The sequence below is a fragment of the Cryptotermes secundus genome, unplaced genomic scaffold (assembly GCF_002891405.2).
Source record: "Cryptotermes secundus unplaced genomic scaffold, Csec_1.0 scaffold1066, whole genome shotgun sequence".
Lineage (NCBI taxonomy): Eukaryota > Metazoa > Arthropoda > Insecta > Blattodea > Kalotermitidae > Cryptotermes > Cryptotermes secundus.
Window position 1 is genome coordinate 611,204 of NW_019738984.1, and position 14,960 is coordinate 626,163.

The window sequence follows — 14,960 nt, forward strand, 5'->3', positions numbered from 1 at the left end:
CCCACAAGACTGCAGGGATTTAAAACCCAGAAGACCATAACGAATGTATAAGAGGTGGCTCTTCTCGGCCCTTGCACCACGACCTACAGTGGTCTATTGTGCTTCAGAAGATCATAACTTTAACTTCTAATATTACTGATTAGTTTATGTCAGTACCCCCCTACTCACACCAGCAAAAAATTTGTAAAATGTCTACCGATACATTGGGAAATATATATGATTTTACTTCATGATTATAGTCTCAATATCAAACGAGATTTAGCATCTTAGAAGAGTTAGGAGAGGCAAAAGGATATAGTTGTCAGCTTCACTTCCCGGCCACTAAGGGGAAATATCTCACGGTACCAAATACATAGGAGAATGGATGGCCCCCAGAACTGGTCTGAACTCTGTGGTGTTGAGAAAATCTCTTTCCCTTGCCGGAAATCAAAATCCGTCTGTCCAACCTTTAGGCCGTCGCTATGCTGACTGAGCTATCCCGGATCCATTTAACGGCAAAAAAAAACTCCGTGGTTTTAGTCCGCAAGCGAACTATACCGACCGAGCGACCGCCGCTTGTCGGCGAAGTTAATTCCAACTTTAGCAGATAGAGGGTGTCGCGTGGTCCATTTAACGCCATACATATTGAAAATAAATCTAGTTGTAAAATCGTACTTTAATTTAGTGCATCTTCGAAATGCTTGTTCTTACAAACGTTATTAGTTAACTGAAAACTGCAATTGAAACTAAATATGCTTTGAGTTGCTCTACACGATAGTCCGTTTGATTTATCATTACTTGTTCAGCAGAGGAAATTGTGCTCACTGTACAAGCAGCAATGGAGTCTAAAACAGAAAAAATTACTCACCAAACGAAGCCACACGTTTGACTTCATGATCTGGTTCTTCTCATTCTGCAATCAAATAAGAAAGAAAAGGCATAAGAGAAAATAGTGGCTGCATCATCAAAATTTGAAACTCTTATTTTGTGACATCAGAAAATATTACACCATGACTTTAGCATTCTAAGTAACGTAGAAATTGGAGGAACAAAGATAAACGGAAGGAAGCACATGAAAGAAGAAAAATATGGAAAGAAATAGAGAATAAAGGAAAGACAGAGAGAAAGGGAATGCAAGAGAATACTATTCATATCCTGAATTTAAATTTCTCTTAGTGTCATCATGAATCTGGAATCTATTTTTTTTATTTACATAAAATATATTTTTTGAACATTATCAAAAGCTTCTAATACTGCATAAATCTTAAACTTGTTTGCTTTTGATCCTCGTTATACAAGCATAAGGTTAAATGATATAAGAATATTCTACGATTTATTTGGCAGTTATTGTATAATAATATCCTCATCGATATTTTTAACCACATCATCATCCAAGTGCAGAAAAATTCGCACATCTGTCACCTGGAATTAGTGTCCAACAAAGAATACCATTTTGTCACCGTCGTTACTATGAAAATATGTTATGTTCACTTATTTTGTGGTACCGGTTAGGCAATGTATATTAGATACAGAAAGCTATGTTACGTTTGGTTTCCTTAGTAAGAATGAATAATTATCTCTGTGCCCCCTGAATCATTCTAACATTTTTTCCATATCATTCGTTAAAATCTCTCTCGTCCATCTTTACGGAAGAAAATAAAATGCTCCAGAAATTTTCTTGGTGAAGCTATATCTCTGTACAAAAGAAACTTCTTTTTACGGTTAGTGAATGTTCTGAAATTGCGCAATATTTTGTTATCATAGTGACAACTGTCGAGCGCTAAGACTTTGCACGAAATTAAATTAGGTAAGAGGTCGCAAACGAAAAGGCAGTCTTTTGTTTCGAACAAGGAAGAGCTTTCTCTGGAATCAGGCAGTCTGTAACAGATAGGATTACTGTTTTAAAATTTTCGGTTTACTCTTGATTTCAAAGGGCCATATTTGAGGTAACTCGTACATGCCTACTGTTAATGTCAAGTGTATTCACAACCAAAACAATGAGATCGTTTGTGATTCCTATATATATATATATAGTAGAATCTACTAGGAAAGAAACACGAATATGTTAGATATGGCTCGAAACTCCTCTGGGAATTACACCTTTGTAGAAAACCTGCATAAAAAAATGGGGCTACTTTTTTTTTGTTTACAGTTTGTCCGTCAAGACTGAAGAACTTCACCGCTGATATGGTTGACATCGTTAACTTTCGAGCATATAGTTATTTTATTAATGAAACGTATAGACTTAATGACAGATGTAGCCCTTCCTAACATTTCCTTACTTAATGACGCATTGCCCGCAATTTGTTGCTGAATAGCAAAGATGTTGATGAGCGTACCATGTCGCCTTTAATACACCACATTCTACACTTCATTATTTCGTCTAAATTATTCCAGTCTATGCTGTATTTGAATTGCGTATAGTAAGTAATGTCTTCCTCTCGAGTCGGCCTGTAACAAACAGGATTACTGTGGTAATATTTTTAGTTTAACCTTGATTTCATCTGGTCATTCGTTAGCTGGACCGAACACAGTGGCTACGCTAAGGCATGAAATTTCTTCGCCCGCTCAAACACCGTAAGAGCGAGTTTGAGTATCATTGAGGCATCAATGTCTATGTGCGTTTATTCTGTCTGTGTGTAGGTAGTGGCCTTGCGAAGGGCTGATCCCCCGTCTAAGAAGTCCTACCGATTGCGTACAGATCAAGAAAGTGTCAAGGTCCGACAAAGGGCTGTAGAGATATAGTTGTATAGATTCGCTAGTTGGAATAAAAGAACTTATGTTAAATTAGTACAAAACTAAATAGTTGCTTAGTGTTTATGATAGTACTCATTACTGTGACATTAATATTTTCCTTATGGGTGAAAGAAAGAGGAAAGAAACCGAGCTGGACTCGCACCTAACAGCAAAATTATTAAGTATTCTAAGCGCTTCTTCCTATAACAAACAACCTTTATATGTACGAATACACTTAGCAGCTGTTATTCATATTGGCGGTAACGCGAGAGACGGACGGATTCCATGAATTGTATATATTAGATAATATTTAATAGGTAGAACACTCGGGGCACGCGGTAGTGTAGATGGTTGAGGAACTATGTTACAAACTGGAAGGTCTGCGGTTTCGATTCCCGATGAAGTCACTGGATTTTTCAATTGACCTTATCCTTCTAGCCGCATTATGGCCCTGGGGTCGACAGAGCCTCTAGCAGAAATGAATGCCAACAATCTTTTGGTAGTACAGAGCGTCAGGCGCGTAAGCCTGATAACCTCATCGCCATCTCTGAGCCACTTCTCTAGATAATATGAGAGCCTCAACGTCTCACAACCCTATGGGCCTTCACGGCCTGTTACAGGGATACCTTTACCTTTTGCTTTTAGGTAAAACACTCGTGCACTTAGAGGCCACAAGACACTGTGATAACAAAGAAGGTTTATGTTATGTAGGAAGAGTGACGTCATAGCCATATCTTTACTTGGCATACTAATAATTAAGACCATATAAATGGCCAAAATTTAATTTATAGAGAGATTTCTATCATAGATATTCTGTAAATTCCAGACTACGTTATTCGTTTTCCTTCCTGGTCGCTACGAAAAGTATTGTTCGTATAAAAGAACAAATAACAAAAATGTTTTATTAATATTTATCATACAAATTTAATGAAAATATTTTGTGTTCTGTCTCGTTCTCTCTCGCCTGTAGCTCTTCAGTTTATGTGGAATACTGTTCTCATCTTGCTCTTCCTCGGGTGCGCTTCAGATTTTGCCTACTTTATCGGAAATGAAAGCTATTTAGGAAGTTGGTGTAGGAGCTCATCTGAAGTACGACAGAATTGCACTTGTTCCTATGCAACTTCTCCTGCATACTCTTTGTTAGCAGACTCCGGCTATTATTGATCCATACTGCAGCAACTTCTTTCTACAGGCTGGGTTCACCCGCTGCCCTGCTGTGTACTGTGATAACCAGGAACCACGGAGTAATGAGTATATAATTCAATATATATTTAGTATGCTTCTCCTTTTCTACTTTTGTATGGGTCTTAAGCTTGGTCTTCGACATTAAGGGAAGAACATAGAATGAGGCTATTTGAGAACAGGACGCTAAGGAGAACATTTGGACCGAAGCGAGATGAAGTGACACGAAGCTGAAGAAAACTGCATGATGAGGGCTTCATAACTTGTGCTCTTCTCCAAATATAGTTAGAATGATCAAATTAAGGAGGATGAGATGGGCAGGACATGTAGCATGAATGAGAGAGGCGTGCATATAGGATATTTTTGGGAAAGCTAGAAGGAAAAATATCTTAAGAAGAACAAGAGGTAGATTGGTGGGCAATATTAAAATGGATCTTAGAAAGACAGGACAGTATGGATTATATTTTTTGGCCCAGGATACGGAACAATGCAGGGCTTTTGTGAAGACGATAAAGAACCTCCAGGTTCCATACAATTCTGGGAAATTCTTGAGTAGCTGCACAGTTGATGGCTTCTCAAGAAAACCCAGCTCCATGAAGATAGGTAGTGAGTTAGTTACTCCAGTTTTCACTTCACTGAAAAACTGCATGAAATTAATGCATAATTATGAAGCTTAGTTCTACCTCATGAAGCTTCATATCCGAAACCCTAACAGACTATGATGTAAGTTTTAATTAGAAATGTGCACTGAAGTTTTTCAAAAAAATTTAATGAAGTGGTTAATTGTACAAGTTATTTTACAAGAAACCAAAACCGAAAATTATGAAATTCCTTGAAAATTGATCAAGGTACAAATCTTAGCACGTGACTTAAAATAAAGCCTAGTCCCTATTCAGGTCTACAAGTGTCGAAACATTTTCCATGAAGCCCTGCTGAATATAGAAATAAATACAAGGAAAACAATTCACGTGTGGAACAAAATTCTGCAGCCAGGTTTACTTTACATGTAGAAATTCATATTGCGGTCTCCTGGATTATGAGATCATGTAGCGTGCTAGGTGATAACCAACCTTTTGGAGGAACACTGAGCCTCCAATTGGTTACCAACTACAGTCTACAGGATGTTTCAACCCAGAAGGCTACAATATGAGTGAATATCTCAAATATCACATTACGAAATGTTTACCATTTAAACATAACGAAGCTATATATTTTGATCATCAGATATTACATTTTGAATTGTTATATTGACATAGAATTAAGTTCATCCGTATAAATTAAATCCCAGTTATGTGGAAAGAAACTAAAAGCAATCTATTAATGACATATACTCTTATAATGTTTACTCACGAAGGAGAATAGTTTGCATACAAGACTCATGTAAACATTTCCGCAAATTAATTACAGATATGGCATTAATTGATACTGTTACAGCTGTAACAGACATATATATATATATATGACGTCACGAAGGCAGGCCATCAAACGTGATATCGTTGGACTTCGAATTTCGCACAATGTAATGGTCTCTGAAGAGAGCATCCCAGTATTTTTGTTTACCGCCGTTCATGATTTGATTTTGGAATTATATTCAAGAGATTTGCAGCCTTCTGTAATTAACAAACGTAAAAAAATAGAAGTGTTTCTCCAAAGGATGGTAATTTTTTTATCTAATTAATTTATGATTTATTAAACGCGCTGTAAGTATACGAGACTATGTAGCTTCGAAAGAGAGAGCGATTAATGAACGATGAATTTGAATGGATGTAGAAGGAAATGGTACTGGCACGGCATTGGCTTTAGTGTACTGAGAAAACCACGAAACACCAAAGAGAGAATAGTCGGCGTTGGGGCCAAGTAGCTTGGTGATTGTGACTTGTCTGACAAGAAAGGTATAACTGTCCCTGTAACGAGCCGTGAAGACACATAGGGCTGTGAGACGTCGATACTTCCACAGTCGGCTCACAGATGGCGGTCAGGTTGTCAGCTTTACGCGCCAGCCGCCCTTTATTCCCAGGAAGATTCATGGTACTTATTTATGTTTGAGGTTGGGTCGACCCCAGGGCCATATTGCAGCTGAAAGGATTAGGTACATTTAAACAATCCAAAGACCTCATCAAGAATCGAATTCGCTACCTTCCAGTTTATAGTGTAGTACCTCAAACAACTACGCTATAGCGTGTCCCCCACCTGTCTGACATATTACAGTAAGATGGTTTCTATAAATATAATTAATAATCGCACATCTGAAAACATTTATTTACTTTATAAATACTTGCACCATTGAGTTATATTAAAATAATTAACTGAAACATTACGATTGGACAGACATCGTGTTACAGTGTGGATATGAAAACTGCAACTAACGCGAAATCCTTAATGTTATATTGCAGCTGCTGTTGCATTCTACTTCTGTGCCGTCTACGTGCAACGTCGGTTGCTTCTCACTCGTCATTTTCTCTTTATTCACACAAAAAAATCCGTGGCCTGTAGTCCTCAAGCGAACTATACCAACTGAGCGACCGCTGCTTGTCGGCGAAGTTAGTGCCAACTTTTGCGGATAGAGTGAGTCACGTGGTCAGCGCAACGGATCCCCATGGCCGTTGATCTCGGTTTTCTCGACCGGAATTTATTGACAAATGGATACCTTAATAATAACAACCTGTTCACCTGGAGATGACCGGTTAGGCCGAAACATGTAGTGTCAATAAAGACAAAACGAAGAGGGAATAGTAACCGAAGTTGTATACAGACGGCATAAAAGCAAAACGCAAAGTCAGACTTATTACAGATGGTGACAACGGCTGAAATGATCAAGAAATACTAACGACTTGAAAGGAATTCTAAAGTTCATGATCGAAAGCATATCACGTGATGAGATGAGGAGATTCCTACTGAGCAGAACCAACAGATACCTTGAAACTTGCGCAGGTGCAGCATTGACAGGACTGCTCTCGGAGCTTGGGCATACTCATTGCACGGCATTCCGACCGACTGACGTATTAAAAAACCCATTACTGGAAAACAAAGCGCGAACAATCAGAACTACGTCCAAAATTTTAAAAGGTGTTGCTGACTTTCGAGAAAAATCACGTTCTGTCGTATAGCTACAGACTCCTCCATCAAGTTCTCTAATAAACGTATATTAACGCACATATGAAATGAAAAATGGTTACTTCTATATTCTATATTCAAAGTTCATGTATATTTCATCTATACATACAGCTTCTGTATAACGCTATAACACTTTATTAATTGCGATTTTTTGTATTTTAATTATTAGAGTTTTAATTCAGAGTTCCCAGGAATTTTTTTGGTCCGAAGGAGAGCAACACGCATGACAGGAACTTCAACTTTATAGCGGGTAGCCTAGCTTCTTAGACTAGGGAAATCTGATGGGCTAGGAAGTGCTGAACATATGACTGAGCTGTAGTAAAAGAAGTATGCATACAGAGATTTTGTTAGGAAACCCAAATGGAAACGTACATTTGGAAGATCCAGGGGGTGATAACATTAGGAATGATCTTAGTGAGGTGGATGGAATAAGTTGTGTCCAATGACGGTTTTGATTTCAGCGGTATCAAACCTTCGGAATTTGCTAAAAAATTGTTAATCAGATTTATTCTGATCTTGTTCAAAATGGAACATGAATTTGTTCATTAAATGACTTCAGTTATTTTTGCAACTGAAAGATACTTTAAATAAGTTTATTCTTTTCACGAAGAAATAGTAATTTCATATCTGTACCACCTCATGGCCCCGACCCCTAAATCTATCCGAGATAAAATGTATTCTCACAACTTTCAGTGCAGATTCCAAATAGTTGGTTGAGGCACTATGCTACAAGCCTTCGGCGGGATCGAATACCGATGAGGCCATTGAAACTTTTTCAATTGACCTAATCCTTCCAGCTTCACTATGGCCCTGGGGTCGACTCAGCCTCTATCAGAAATGAGTACCAGGAATATTCTTGGGGGTAAAGGGCGGCCGGCGCGTAGGGCTGACAATCTTGCCGCCATCTATGAGCCGATTGTCTGGAAAATGTGGGAACCTCAACATCTCACAACCCTATGGGACTTCACGGCCTGTTACAGGGATACCTTTACTTTACTTTATTTTACTTAATAGAAATCCTTTAATTATATTTGAGGGTTTAAGGTTGTGAAAACTTAACATGTGATCTTCTGGGTGTGGCACCGTGTACTTTTGTGAGCAACCAGCTGCTTCCATCATCAGGAGAAGAGATGGTGACAGCTTCCTCTGAAACGTTAGTAATTACATAAAAACTGATGTTGTACGCGGTTCCATTAATAGTTGCAATAATGAAGCATACAGGCAAACATATTCGATCTCCCAGTTAAGCGTTCACGTTGTTGACGTTGGCGAAATGAGATATAGCTCAGTCATTGCAGTGACTAGCGACGAGATTAATTGTGGTTCTGTCCTTTGCATAGGCAGAGGTTTCTATTTTCGTCACTACAACCAGTCCGTCTGTGGTCCATCCAGCCGCGCGAACAATGGAAGCGAGGTTGACCGTCAGGCTAATGGGAACGAAGATTGAAACTGAGCACTCATCCCTATCTAATGCTTAATTTATGAATGCATGGGGCTTAACCTCTTCTCTCACATGTCTTCATGACGTGATGCTGAAGCATAGGATTATTCAGATCGCTTAACGGAAATAAAATGTAAAGGAAACGTCCAAATAACACACAAACACTCTTGTACTAAACACATAAATCGGTCAACGGCTAAAACTGGTGACAAGGGGATTCAGAAGAGATCAGCGCTTTGAAACCTGGATATTTAAATATACAGTTTCTACCTCAGGGAAAATAGGTAGAGTCTAAACTACAGATACTAATATCTTGATAGTATTCAGGAAAATAATCTGTACCTCTATTTATTCTAATTACCTACATACTCATGGAGCTGAGCCCTTCTTGAGGAGCCGCAAATTCTGCAGCTACTCAAGAAGTTCCCAGCATTTTATGGCACTCGAATGTTCATTGTCGTGTTCACAAGAGCCCTCCACTGGTCCCTATCCTGAGCCAGATCAATCGAATCCATACCATAATATCCCAGCTCGCTAAGATACATTTTAATATTGTTCACACCTATGTTTTGCTCTTCCCAGTGGTCTCTTTCCTTCTGGCTTTCCCATCAATATCCTATATGTATTCCTCTTCTCCCCATTTATGCTACAAGCCCTGCCCACCTAATCCTCCTTGACTTGATAAATCTAATTATACTTGGAGATGAGTACACGTTATGAAACTATTTATTCTCATGATCACATAAAATATAAATACACTTTTTGAGTTGTCGCAAAAATATATTCAGTTTTCTTCTGTTTAATTCATTAAGCTCTAACAAACCGTGTAAGATCCGAGCACGAGAAACGTTAAATCTGATGGAGAAAGAGATGGTTTCTAACACAGTGAACATCCTACAGGGCTAGAACATCTCAGGATGCTGTCTCATCATGTTAAACATTTTACCAACGGAAACGCCTCTCTCAGAGCTGGGCTCCTCATTTTACAGGGCCCGTTCCTAGTGACGCACCGCACATAGCCTTCAGCGTTCGATTTTCACCATTACGCGTTCTGACAGATGCACGCCGAAGATGCTTTGTGTCATACGAGGGAAAATACAGGTTTCATAAAAGCAGGGCATCATATTTTAAGAAGGTAGCCCTGCTTTAACTTCTGACTTGTCTGAGACCTCTAAGGAGACATGTCATTGATTCTCTGTCGCTAATTCTCTCGCAAGCTAAAAGCACGAAGGCCACTTTTGACATGCACTGAGATTTTAGAAGCAGTGGTGACTCCATCAATATCTGGAGTGACTTGCTAATTCAGTAGTACATCAAGTCACAAGTTATGACACATATTGTTACATTCTGTCAGTCAAAGTAAGTCAGAGTTACTTTACGACTGGCGGTTTACCGCCAATCAGTTCGACTGCCCTCCAAGCCCCTTGAGACCCAAGAATAATATATTTTTTTTCCAGCTGAACATTTGCGGGTGCAGTCCTTGCGTAACGTCCTATCTGACGAGAGGATGTGTATGTCGTTTACAATTGCTTCTGACCCTCGCCATGGCAGTCATTCCCGGTTCTGAATCCCGCGGTACTCACGATTACATTTTGGTTTCTCAGATTCGAGACTCCCCCAGCCTGGAAGATCAGGGCCCCGTATTTATATCCCCAGGCACTGCGTTCCCTAGAATTCATATGGCTAAGGTGGAGGTATTCGACCCCGGCTCCACACAGGGAATTGTTACTTTCTTTTTACACCCAGAATACTATAAATTTTGATTACCCAGGTCAGGAGAGCTGGAAGTAAACAATATTTTAATTTTGATTTTCGATATTGTTTATAGTCTATAGCGTGTATCCCCAACGTACACGAACTCCTATTTAAAAATCAATCTCGGAATGGAATTAATGCCGAAAGAGTATTAAAGTGTGGGATTTGACGCCGTGTAGCCTGATAGAAGTGTTTCATCGTTTCGGAGAAGTATCACTTCCGTCTTTAATGTTGTCGAAATGGAAGCCGAGCGAGGAAGCAGCACGTTTCTCGGAAACTCCGGAAAACTGCTGACAGACTCAGGGCTTCGCGTTCCATAGGACAGTACTCTTCCTAGCCACGATGACGTGCTTGTCTGTCTTAGAAGCATCACACGGAAGTGAAGAAAGGACAAAATGTGTAAGCACATTCAGTTCACTTGGAAGTACTGGACCAAAGAAAATTGTTGGAACCACTCATTGTTGGTAACTCTAATCGTGATTGGAATTACTTTTTATTGCTAAGTTAATTATGATGTGAAGAAAGCAGTCTTCTGGGATTTGGCACCGTGTATATGTGGTGTTAACCGACGTTTCGGAGGAACGTATCGCCTCCATCTTCAGGGGTTCTCACGGTCTCTTCGCTTGCAGATTTCTTATATTTTTTCTTCTACCCTGAAGATGGAGGCGATACGTTCCTCCGAAACGTCGGTTAACACCACATATACGCGGTGCCAAATCCCAGAAGACTGCTTTCTTCATAGTCACCGCCGTGAAAGCCTCAAATCTTACATAATTCTGATGTGCTTTCGGCGCCTTTCAGCGAGGAAGTTCGCCCTTCCTCTTCTACATGCAAACCTTCAATCGAGGAAGAAAGGGAAGTGAGGAAATGTGTGCAGCGTTTTTGTAGCCTGTCAACATTGGTACCATGTACACAGAAGGAGACCATCGTCATAACATTGACATCAGATAGACACTAAACGCCGGAAACGGAAGATAACATTACAAGAAACGAACAATTGTCTAATACAAGCCTAGAAATGTGTCATCTTGCTAGAAATAGATACATAAGATAGAAGGCCAACGAAAGATTGTCAGATTGGAATTAGAAGCACAAGAAGGTCACCAAAAGAGTTACTAACCTGAAAATAGAAACATATGATGCAAGGCAACGACCACGCAAAAAACAACGAGACAACGGTCATTGCTAGGCAACAAATTCTTAAATACGCGAGAGTACTTGAGCCGTTGCTAGGCAGCTGTCCGCGTGTAACAGTGGCAGTACTGTTGGAAACAATGTTATCCTTGTTGTCCACTTGGAGGCTATATCACTCGACCGATCGAGTTCAATTCAGTTAGTGGAGTCCAGTGCAGTGGAGTGGAGCGAGTTTGTTGGTGAGTGAGTGAGTTAGAGCACTGCTGCGGTTCAGTCCTTGTGAGCTTTTGCTGTTAGAGTTTGGTACCTGAAGCACGGGGAAATTTCGGGAACTCAGAGTAAGGGGAACGTCCGCCGTTGAAGCTGTTATCAGGCAACTCCTTTTGAAGACACAGCAGACTGGGAAGATTTAGTATGTGCTGTAGTGAACTATAGAGTGAGTGACTTAGCGATAGCGCTCTAGTTACCTGTAGTTACGTTCCGTGAAATTCAATAATTCCAGTTAACAATCCAAACCACATCTATAGACACTTTAACACGTGAAGATATAAAAGCCAAAGAAAAGGTGGTGAAACCGAATTATGTTAGAGAGTTGGAACGGAAGTAAAAGTGATGTGTTGATGATAATACCGAAAATGATGCAGAAACACTGCTTCCGATGGATATAATTTTTTAAAGAAAATTATGCAGAACATCAAGATGTAAGAAAATAACAGCAGTTAACAGAAATATAGTGGGAAATATAAAGCACGACTTTACGAAAATTTTAACTTTTCTGTGCATGGTACGAAATATTGTTGGACTTGTATCTGTCTTAGTGCTTCGGTGATGTAAGCCGATTGCTGAAGTCAGTGTACGGCAAGGTAATCTTACAGTTCCCGTGAAATGAGAACCTCAGCTCTGAGGAAAGCATTTTTGTCGATGAAGTTTCACAAATAAAAATGACTTGCAGCTCCACATAATAATTTGTAACCTATCTACATCGTATGAATAAATAATATATTGGGTACAAGAAAGGAATTGAGGCAAAAAGAGCATAAATTAGATGTGACAAGGAGGGAAATTTGAAAAACATACAAAGTTCGTATGGTACACGTTCTAGAAACTAAAGAACAAACATTGACCGTGAAAACAGAAAAAAAGGGAAAAGCAACAAAATAAATTTACATTCCTTGAAGGAGCAAGGCGAAGAGAAACAATAGGAATTCTATGTAGTATTATAGAATATAAGGTTCAGAGTTAACGGAGAGATGCTAGAACAAACAAGAACAAGAATGAAGTATACGATAAAGGAGACACGGTGAATAAAAACCGAAAAACTAAGAAAACAAAAAATGTATACATAAATAAATTTTTAACTAAAATTACAAGTATAATGATTTTAACAATTAACATTAATATGTTACAATTAATATGTTGCTGGACATTATCCATCATCTTGTCTGTTCTTAAAAAACCGATTAGTTTCTATTAAAAACACAACGTTTCGGGAACTGGAATCTGTCCCCGTCTTCAGGTAAAACCTACTCAGTTGGGTTTTTAATAGAAACTAAACGGTTTTTTAAAGAACAGACAAGATGATGGATAATGTCCAGCAACGTATTACTTGTAACAATTTACCATCATCACAAACTTTTAGATAACATCAATATGGATCCATATTGGGATAATTAAAAAACGAGTAACGTATTTAAGTAAATTGCCTGATGATGTTCCAAATATGGATCGAAACAGGTAGCAGTCATTAAATAAAACAGTGTAACACAGTAATATTAAAGTGGTTTAATTTTTAATAAATTTGTTGCCTTGACGGCCAGAAGAAATCACAGCATGACATAAGAGGATGCAAACAATAAGGATACCCTGTTATTTGCTTATTTGTAGGTTATTCAGTGACGCTGTCAGTAGCTCAGGCTACAGGTTTGTAATGTCGGATGACAAGACTGCAGGGAATAAGGAACTGCAAAGGATGTATAAGGAATCAGTGGTAACCTAATTTTAAGGTACTATCCCGGAGTTAGACTGAAGGGACTGAGGAAAATAATGAAAATCCTGTCAGGAAATTCGGTGTCCTGGTCGATATTCGAAACAGGCGCCTCCTAAATTCATGTCAGACACGTTATCATCTGAGATAATTTGATAGGTGACATAAGTTGTTTCTTCAGAATCAGTGTTCTTACTATCTCTGATAAACACCTTCGTCTCCGTAGTGGATTCTTTGCTGAAACATACAGATAAAAAGGAACTAAAAAAAGAAAACAACAAAACACTTATCCTAAATGTAAGACAATGAACGACTGAATAGAAACAATTAAAAATTATGTAATTAATGTATGTAGTTTTTTACACTTCCTAGGATGGACGTATAACGTAACAAAGACTGATGAGTCAGGGATTTTTTCCATGGTTTAAACCAAAATGGCAACAGGTCAGCTCCCTGCTTAATGACATCCGATACCTTTAGCGTAAAAAAATGAAGGCCCTGTTACAGAGAGTGAAGTTACATAAACATTTTCACTGTATATTTAATGTTCTGGCGGAATATAGGCTTACTGACGCCCGTACATCTTACGGAAATCATCAGTTCTTCTACTAAAAGTACTCATTTGACGGGCTCATTCTAATGCATTTCTATAGACAGTATCAAAAGGACGGCCAGCCATACCTAACTTTATAATGACTTAATCGTCTGACCCGTGAAGCTGACCTTAATAAAATCTGAATATTCAGCTCCTACTTCACAGAAAACACATCGCATCTCCGTAACAACGATCAATCGGTTAATGCTGTGTAAAGGTAACACTGCTAAATATGATCTAAAAGTTTGTGACGATGGAACATTAGTACAAATATTACTAGCTCTATCGATTTGGCCCAACTGAAGAGGTTTTACCTGAAAGTTGAGGCAGAATCTATCCTCCGAAAGCTGTGTTTTGAGAAATAAACAGGACTATTCTTAGATAGGGACAAGACGATGAATAATGTCCAAGAACATATAATTTGGTAAAACGCGGGACGTAAAAATACATTATGGGCAAAATGCACATTTTATTTTTATTTTAAGACAGGTGGTATGTATAGTAACCGTTGAACTTTAACGGGATGAAGCCGAAGTATATGTTCCTTTTATTTCATTTTTCTTTGAAGGTTATGGATTTCCAGAAACTTCCGGTCCACTATTAATAAATTAAGTTGGGTTTATTTATTGATAATGGGGGGTAATACCTTCCGTGACGTGACAGCATTTAGTCGCTTAGACTTCCAATAATGATACGAAGAACCATAAGGGAAGGTAACAAAAACAGCGTAACCTTAAATTTCTGTTTCATAACCACAAAATGGGGAACATAAGGAGGGTGATCTCCTTCAGTTATTTAATGACGCTCTTCAATACCGAGTCTATATAGAGTCGGATGGAAGGACGATAGATGAGTAATGAATTTAAAGGAAGCGTTTGTGCCTTAATCAATATACTATCGCAACATTTATCTTCAGGAACCGAAAACCCTCATTTAGGAGAGTCGCTGTCCCAGCCGAAGTCTAGAGCGTGATCTCTAGAACAGCTTATTCTGTAAAAAGGTTTATAAATGTGGAAATATGTGGTACCTATACTCCTCAA

General features: G+C 38.8%; 1 protein-coding gene and 1 long non-coding RNA gene across 2 annotated transcripts in view; one reads left to right on the forward strand and one right to left on the reverse strand.

The window, feature by feature from the left end:
- The window catches only part of LOC111871543 (acetylcholine receptor subunit beta-like 1), a 160,498-nt gene that overhangs the window by 86,327 nt on the left and 59,211 nt on the right, over positions 1–14,960 (reverse strand). Inside the window, exon 3 of the mRNA XM_023864714.2 lies at positions 848–892. Within this exon, the coding sequence (XP_023720482.1) occupies positions 848–892 (45 nt within the window). The remainder of the gene's footprint in view (positions 1–847; positions 893–14,960) is intronic.
- Positions 1–14,960, forward strand: part of LOC111871544 — a 148,414-nt gene that overhangs the window by 82,474 nt on the left and 50,980 nt on the right. The gene's annotated exons all lie outside the window — the stretch shown is intronic.